At 38.9% G+C, this 8,631-nt stretch overlaps 1 protein-coding gene across 1 annotated transcript in view; it reads right to left on the bottom strand.

The window, feature by feature from the left end:
• Positions 1 to 2,472: 2,472 nt before the first annotated feature.
• Positions 2,473 to 8,631, bottom strand: part of LOC125487842 (T cell receptor alpha chain MC.7.G5-like) — an 11,116-nt gene continuing 4,957 nt past the window's right edge. The window contains exons 3-7 of the mRNA XM_048620281.1: positions 7,926 to 8,264; positions 7,533 to 7,835; positions 5,509 to 5,622; positions 5,347 to 5,381; positions 2,473 to 2,654 (exon numbers count right to left, since the gene is read on the bottom strand). Coding sequence (XP_048476238.1) covers positions 2,610 to 2,654; positions 5,347 to 5,381; positions 5,509 to 5,622; positions 7,533 to 7,835; positions 7,926 to 8,264 — 836 coding nt within the window. The 3' untranslated portion in view covers positions 2,473 to 2,609. The remainder of the gene's footprint in view (positions 2,655 to 5,346; positions 5,382 to 5,508; positions 5,623 to 7,532; positions 7,836 to 7,925; positions 8,265 to 8,631) is intronic.

The raw sequence follows: 8,631 nt of genomic DNA, 5'->3' as shown, positions 1-8,631 counted from the left end.
AAACCAGATGGTATCCAACGATTACGTGTGGAATATCGCAAAGTCAATGCAGTTATAAAGTCTGATTCATAATCTATTCCACGTTTGGAAGACTGTATTGAGAAGATGAGACAAACAACTTCTATTTATAAAATGGAGTTATTCAGAGGATAGTGGCAGGTATCCTTATCCGAAAGAAAAAGGAAAGTTTTGGCTTTTCTAACACAGAAAGAATTATACAATTTAAATTCATGCCATTTGGTATGAAAATACATCAGCCACATTTCAAAGATTAAGCAATGAAGTCATTTCTGGACCTAATTGTGTGGTACACATTGACAGTCTGGTGATTTTTACTCACAATTGGAAGAAGCATTTGCTGCGTTTGTCGGAATTATTCAATCGACTTTGGGAGGCAGGCTTGGTGATAAACCTGGCTAAGAGTGAATTCGCCAAAGCCCAAGTCATGCTCCTGGGCCATGTTACTGGACATGTACAAATGGCCTAAAGGAATGAAGAAAGCAGTAGTATGATTCCTGAAATTTACTGTGTTTTATCGGAAATTCGTACCAAATTTAGCAGTGTGGCTGCTTCACTGACTAACTTATTGAAGAAGTGCAGCAACTTTCAGTGGATGGCAGACTTTTAGAAGGCATTTTACAGCTTGAAGTTGTGTTAACCACTGTCCCCATATTAATCACGCCCAATTACACAAAGTCATTCAAGATGGCTAGCAATGTGAGTGATGTGGGCATCGGTGCTGCTCTTACAAGATGACGACAAGACAGAAAGATCTAGCGGGTATTTTTCCAGGAAGTTGATGTTTCATCACGAAAAATATTTCACAATTGAGAAGGAGAATTTGAGCTTGGCGTTGGCATTACAACATTTCAACATGTATATTGCCAATAATGTGTCTGAGACCATTGTATATACTGATCATAACCCATTAAAGTTTTTGGGGAAATTTATGGACAAAAATTCTAGACTGTTTAGGTGGAGCTCGTTATTACAGACCATTCAAATTGAAAATTGTAGACGTGGCAGGATGAGTAAACGTAATTGCCAACGGTTGTCACACCTTGGATGAAGAAGGTCAGAGCTGTTCTGTGTCAGGATTGAGTGGACTAAAACAGAATGTAGTAGTCAATGTTTGCATGCTTAGAGTCAATGTAATATATATGCATTGTAATGTAGAAATAGAATATGACTAAGGGGTTTAAATTGAAGCCATCTTTGAATGTTGATGTTTCATTTTTAAAGGGGGAGGTGCGATGATGCTGTCACCTTAAAAAGATTATTTTTGTCCTTGGTTCTTTGAAGAACGGATGTAAGGCAGAGGACGTGAAGAGTCTATGGAGTAACAGTTTAACAATGGAAGTGAAGTTGGCCAGTTCTCCCAGTTCAGGTGTTTTCTAATTCTTTGAACAGTAGCAGTTGCAAGATGTTTTGAGCATTGGAAGTATTGCAAGCATGAGTAATAGATTCTTCTGAATTTCTTTGAAATCGTTCTCTGGATGCTGTTCCCTTCTGCCTGTAAGAATCTATGTTTGAATTTACCTTGTTGCCAAGGTGTATATTTATGGGATGCTATTTTATTGGAACAGTTAATTAACTAAGTTGCTGTATCGGGTTGGTTAGAGTTTCCAAAAGTTAAGTTGCACAAAATTCCACTTTCTTTTGTTTGTGTTTCAACTGTAATGTTGAAACAATTGTTGTTTTGCTTGAAGATAACAGTGTGAAGGTGGAGGGACACAGCAGGCCAGACAGCACCAGAAGAGCAGGAAAGTTGACGTTTCAGTTCAGGACGCTGATTTCTGAAGAAGGTTCCTGCCCCAAAACATCAACTTTCTTGCTTCTCTGATGCTGCCTAGCCTGCAGTATTCCTCAAGCTCGACACTGTGTTATCTCTGACTCGAGCATCTGCAGTTCTTGCTATCTCTCGTTTTGCTTAAAGCTGAGTGGTTTGACCACTTGCATCACACCTAGAACACTCACTTCATTTTTCTTGGAAAGTAAGAGAAAGTTAGCATCTGGACTATCTTCTTTAAAATTTTTGAGGGGGTCTGACCTGTTCCATAACACCTCAATATGCCAGAGTTTGTATATTCCCATCAAAATGATAGGGTCATGGATATATGTGATCATTCTTCAACTGTGGCTTGTTCAATAGTTTGGAATCCCACATCAATGGCACCTTACCTATGTCTTCACCATTTCAATAAGTCAGCTAGCATCACATTCTGCAGAATATTTTACATTTTGCAACAAATTCTATCATTATGAATGACACCTCCAGAGTATAATATTGATTTTCTTCAATGCGTGTCAGACGATTTCTAAATTTGCTACTCCCAACGTGGAGATATAGTTGATTATTTACAAATGGGTAGTAAAAAGATGAAATAAAATTATGTCATTGTCTCGTGTAACACTTTATCCCTCCATTTTATAATGTTTATTTGGGTTCAGAATTAAATTTTCAATTCAGTTGCAATAAGTTAAAAAAACAAACGCGTACGATACAAAATAGAGGAAATGTTGCTTGAATTATAGCTGATCGAAAGAGAAAATATTCTTCATGGCTTCATAACCTGCTTCAGCTGATGAATGTTTGTTCCTCTGTTTAATCAGAATGTTTGATCTGCAGTAAAGGCCAAGTGAGCGTAAAGAGTCTATGGAAGGAAACAAACCATTACCATCATAGAAACCTAAGCATAGTCTTTGGCCGTTCAATATTTGGACGTGGTTCCCAATTAATTTACATCACAGGGATGATTAAGTCCATATTTGACATAAAGGTTTATAATTATAGCCTAGGGGAGGCGATGGCCAATGTGGTGTCATTGCTGGACTGTTAAACCAGCGACCCAGATAACATTGTGGGGACCACGTTTCGAATCCTGCCACGGCAGAGGGTGGAATTTGAATTCAATAAAATATCTGGAATTAAGAATCTAATGATGGCCATGAATCCATTGTCAATTTTTGGAAACTGCTATCCTTACCTGGTCTGGTCGAAATGTGACTCCAGACCCACAGCAATCTGGTTGACTCAACTGCCCTCTGGCAATAAATGGTGCCTAGCCAGAGATGCCCTCATCCCATTAATGAATAAAAAAAAGGAACCTAAGGAAGAGTCATTGGTGAGATATTTCCAGATCACCATCATAAGATATAGAAGCAGATTTAGGCTATTTGGCTTATTAAGTCTGCGCCACCATTTGTTCGTGGCTGATATGTTTTCCAACCCCATTCCCCTACCTTCTTGTGATAACCCTTGATCTCTATCAGTTCCTGTGGCTTCCACAGCCTTCTGTAGCAATGAGTTTCATAAAATCACGACGCTTTGGCTTAAGAAATCCCCCTTTATCCCAGTTTTAGTGAATCATAGAATCCCTACAGTGTGGAAACAGGCTCTTTGGCTCAATACCCTCACACCAACTCTCAGAGCGTCACATCCAGACCCGGCCCTCTCTCCCACCTAATCTACACATACCTGAACATTATGGGCAATTTAGCATAGCCAATCCAACTAGCCCCCACATCTTTGGACTGTGGAAGGAAACCACAGCACGCAAAGGAAACCCACGCAGACATGGGGAGAATGTGCAAACTCCACACAGACAGTCAGCCGAGCATGGAATCGACCCCTGGCCTCTGGTGCTGTGAGACAGCAATGCTAACCACTGAGCCACCGTGCCGCCTCTAATTTGCCATCCCTTCACTGAAGGTGTGCCATCTAATACTAGTCTCTCCTACTGGAGGAAACACCTTTGCCACTTCCACTGTATCTAGACCTCTCAGTACTCTGTAAGTTTCAATAAGGTCTCTCCTCATCCTTTGAAACTTCGTCGAGTTAAGACCCAGAGTCCTCAATCCTCCTCATAGGACCTTCATTACTGTAATCATTGTTATGAGCACCCTCTGGACTCCCACCAAGGTGAGCACATCCCTCCTTAGATATATACATACACATCTTACATACAAGTGCGTGTCATACCTTTGTAAATGTGCTCCAGGCTGCCCCTCAGCCTCTGATGTTCATGTGAAGACAAATCAGGTTTGTACAATCTCTCCTCATAGCTAATGCCCTCCAAATAAGGTAACACTTCTGAATACCATGCAGTTATCTTAAGGTTATGGCAAGTGACAAGCAATATTCGTCCAACACAAGTATCAGATAAAGCCTCTCTAACGAAAGAATTTAGCTATTGCCTGTTGACATTTGATCACCAACTATCGTGAGTTCCCATTAGCAACATCCCTGGGGTTACCATTGACCAGCAACTGAACTGAACTAACCATCTATATCGTATGCTGACAAACACAGCAGAGTAGGAATCCTGTGGGATGTAATTCACTTCCGACCCCATAATCCACTATCAATAAGATACAAGTCAGAAGATTGATAGAATTGAGTCCCATTGCCAGGATAAGTGCAGCTCCAACAACACGCAAGAGCTTGACACCATACAGGACAAAGCAGCTTGCTTGACTGAGAACGTATCTGCAAACAGTTACTTGATTGTCGACAGAAGCAAAGTTATAGCAATGTACCATGTATAAAATACATTGATGACATTCATCAAGACTTCTCTGACAGGACCATATAAAACCATAACTTGGAACTCTCTCCCTTGATGCATTGTACATGTACCTGATTCAAGAAGGCAGTTCAGAACCACCCGCCCAAATGCTTGTAGGGATTAGCCATGCATCTGCCTAAGCCAGCGATATAAATATTCACCGAATTAATATAACAGAAAGATTCACTTGTTTCAAATGATCAACTATTCATCACAATTGGCAAATACTGTTGACTTTTTTGCACTTTGGAGAAGCATATAAATCCGTGTCACCTCTTTTTTTTTTTAATGCAACCATTTTAACTCTGTTATTATTCCATTTAATTGTCTTCCTGTAACTAAAAATAAGTAGTGAGTTTAAACGTGTGGAAGTATATTTCCAATGGCTTTCAGGTCCACCAATTTTTTATTTGTGGGACATGGGCATCGTTGGCTGGCCAGCATTTATTGCCTGGTCCCTATCTTCCCTTGAACTGAATGGCTTTCTAGGCCATTTCAGTCGGTAACGAGAGTCAACTACACTGCTGAGGGTCTGGAGGCACATGTGGGCTGGACGAGGTGAGGATGGCATGTTTCCTTCCCTGAGGACATTAGCAAGCAAGATGGATTTTTATGACAGTTGGTAATTGTTTCATTGTCATCAGTTCCATTTTGCATTATTCAAAAAGAAAGATTTAGTCAATCTTTGCAATCATAGTTATCTGTGTTAAACATTGTGACATAGAAGCAGTGAAATGATAATACAGCTATTAAGAAATGAAATCTTCTTGGTATTTACCTCCTGTTTTTCAAGTGAGTCAGTCTTCCAGTTATCTGATATAAAGGGAAAAATCAACATTATAAATGGCGCTAATTCATTTGATCAAATACTTAAAAGACAAAAACACAATAATACAGAAATGTGAATTTAGATGACGGAGGAAATAACAACATTTCCTACCAGACTGTCGATTCCTATAGGTCCATGCAGTGGCGAAAGTAAAGGCCAAGAGAAGGACGATCACCACCACAAAACTTACAGAAAAAGTTGAAAGACACTTGATAATTGATGACTCTGAAGAAGAAAAACAAACATTAAAAATTCCACAAATTAAACCATGACAATCTTGTGGAAAAATCAAGGAAAACCAGCAATGTCAATTCAAAGTTGGAAAGGATGTCGATTCAACGTCAGTGTCAATGTTATACTAAACCATAACTACTTCAATTAAAAACACTTTGGATTGCTCGATCCTCTTCGAAATACATGTGTTAATGTAAATATAATCAAAAATTCAACCTGTCTCCTGGAACTGAAATCTTCCAAAGAAGCAATTTCCCATTAACAAATTTAGAAACTGCCACCTACTCTTCATGCTTATCATTGGAATTTTCATCCGTGTTCTCACAATTCTTTTGCAGTTTACTCGGTGTTTTCTTACAAGACCTTATGACAAACTAATTAAGCATTTCTAGAATTCTATAGACATTACAACTCCATCAAGCTTTTAACAATCTAATCTAGTGTGTTGTCAAGCATATCTCAATTAAATATGTACAAAGTGACATCAGATGTAAATCTTCATTCAGTAGATTAAGCAGACCAAATGTATTCACGACACATTGTTATATGTGTGGTCAGATAAATGAAGCAATTTGGCATCCTATTACTTAAATTATGAAGGGCAATAACATGGGGGGAGGCAATGGCCTACTGGTATCATCGCTGGACTGTTAATCCAGAGACCCAGATAATGTTCTGGGGACCTGGGTCCGAATTCCGCCATGGCAGATGGTGGAATTTGAATTCAATAAAAATTTGGAATAAAAGGTCTAATGTTGACCGTGAATCCATTGTCGATTGTTGGAAAAACCCACCTGGTTCACTAATGTCCTTTAGGTCTGACCTGGCTTACATGTGACTTCAGACCCACAGCAATGTGGTTGATTATTAACTGCCCTCTGGGCAATTAGGGATGGGCAATAAATGCTGCCAAGCCAGCAACGCCCTCATCCCATGAATGAATAATGAGGTTAGTAGATGGATGAACACATACCCTAAGAAGTGTAGAATTGCAATGCTCAGAAGCTTTGGAGAATTCAAAGAGACCATTGTTTTATTGAAATTTACAGAACAATGAATAGATATGCACTTGTTGCAACTAAAGATTAAAGCAAATATGCTTTACTGCGCCAAAGCTAGAACTGAATTATTGTATAAAAAATAAAACTAATTGAAAACTCTGGGATATTTCGCCCCTCAAATAAGAAATAAAATATCTTTGTTCTGACAGGAATTTTCTACCAGTGTAAGTATTTGGCAGGATAGAATTCAAGAAAATGTTTTCAATTTGAAAGGCAAATAAATTGAGAACCTATAAACATACCGGCATCAATAACACATTGTTTGAGACTTAAGGAGACGGTTTTGTATTTATATAGCGCATAGCATATGGATAGAAAAGTACCACGGAAATAATTAGAAGGGTTTCTGAAGAAAATAAGCTGAGAGTTTCATTAAACATACATTGACGAATGGAAATTGAAGACAAGATAAACGACCTTACAACCATGAAGGACTTTGCGAAGAAAGTGGAGTGGAAAAGGAACAATGACCTTTACCTATTTTACTAAATAAGTCTCTTTCTGGGATATTAATGCAATTAAGTAAAGTCTACTGACCATATCCATGATGAACGAAAGTTGTGAACAGGGAATGGGCTTTCTTTGGTTCAAATCCTAATCCTCTAATAATCAGACTTATGTTGAATTCACAATTATAGAGTGATTTTCTGGTTAAACAGTTGGATATAAACATGAGAAAAGCTACCGTGCACAACAGTGAGATGCAGGAAAGAGGAAAATGAGAAGACAGTCAGCGTGCACAGAATAAAGGGGAGCAACTCTTATCATAAAAGGACTTTATGCTGACAATTAATTTTCACAAATAAAACATAATTAGAAACTGATAGACCCAATAAATACCTTTTGTAAACGAGACACTTTTGCTGTTAAGAATTGCAGTTGAGTTGATTTGAAGCGAACAAATGCAGGAAGCCCCATAACTCAAAGCATTCGCAGGGACTCTGATGTAACTTCTGATACTGTACGCCTCGGATGAGATTATCGTCTCAGAATCCGTCCAACTCTCGGTATCCCATGTGGAAATATTCCAGCGAATGTGAAGAACATCGGCCACAAAGTTATTCAGCAAACACACCAATGTAACAGTTCCCATGGAAAACATTCCATTCAGCGGTGGAGTCAACAGAAATATGTCAGGACGACCTGATGGGATTGGGAGGTAAATTGCAATTACTGTTCAATTGCAATCCTGGTTAAACATGATGAAGCAGGTAAAACAGCCTTAATTCTTACCTGTTACGAGCATTTTCGAACCATTTCCGAAGACAAAGGGCATTCTGCTTATTGGTCTAGCTGCACAGTAATACAGACCAGAATCATTTCTCTGCACATTTTGAATCACAAGGGTATAAATAGTTGATTCATTGTTAAATTCCCCAGAAAATCTTTCGTTTGGCGGGACGTATTTCGTCACGATGTAAAGAAGTTGCAGATGTTCTTGCCCCTGCTGTTTATACCAGTAAACAACTGCCCTCGCCAAACAACCCGTGTGGCAATGCAGTTTGACAGTGCTCCTCACAGAGACATTCTGAACTGGTGGAGACTGCAAGAATAATGCTTCTGACACAATAACTGGGAAAGCAAAACATAGCACAAAAGTCGTCATGGTGAAAAACAAACTAAATTCTGTTCTATTAATCAAACATTTGGTGTGAAGGAAAGAAAAGACTTTGTTGTCATTAATGATCAATGAGACCACGTTGCAGTTTGAAGAAAGAAAGAAAGCGAGAAAGAAAGAGGACAAAAGAGAGCAAGAAAGAAACAGAGAAAAAAAGGAGGAAAGAGAAATTTCGTCCGCTTGGAACAATTTTAAAAAAGAAAACTCTTCATGATAATGTGATCTTCTTGAAGACAACCACTTAATTTTCAGAGATAGTGGGAACTGCAGATGCTGGAGAATCTGAGATAACAAGGTGTAGAGCTGGATGAACACAGCAGG

The sequence above is a fragment of the Rhincodon typus genome, chromosome 46 (assembly GCF_021869965.1).
Source record: "Rhincodon typus isolate 14 chromosome 46, sRhiTyp1.1, whole genome shotgun sequence".
In the NCBI taxonomy this organism is placed as follows: domain Eukaryota; kingdom Metazoa; phylum Chordata; class Chondrichthyes; order Orectolobiformes; family Rhincodontidae; genus Rhincodon; species Rhincodon typus.
The sequence above is the reverse complement of the archived record's forward strand: the minus strand, read 5'-3'. Positions and strand labels throughout refer to the sequence as shown.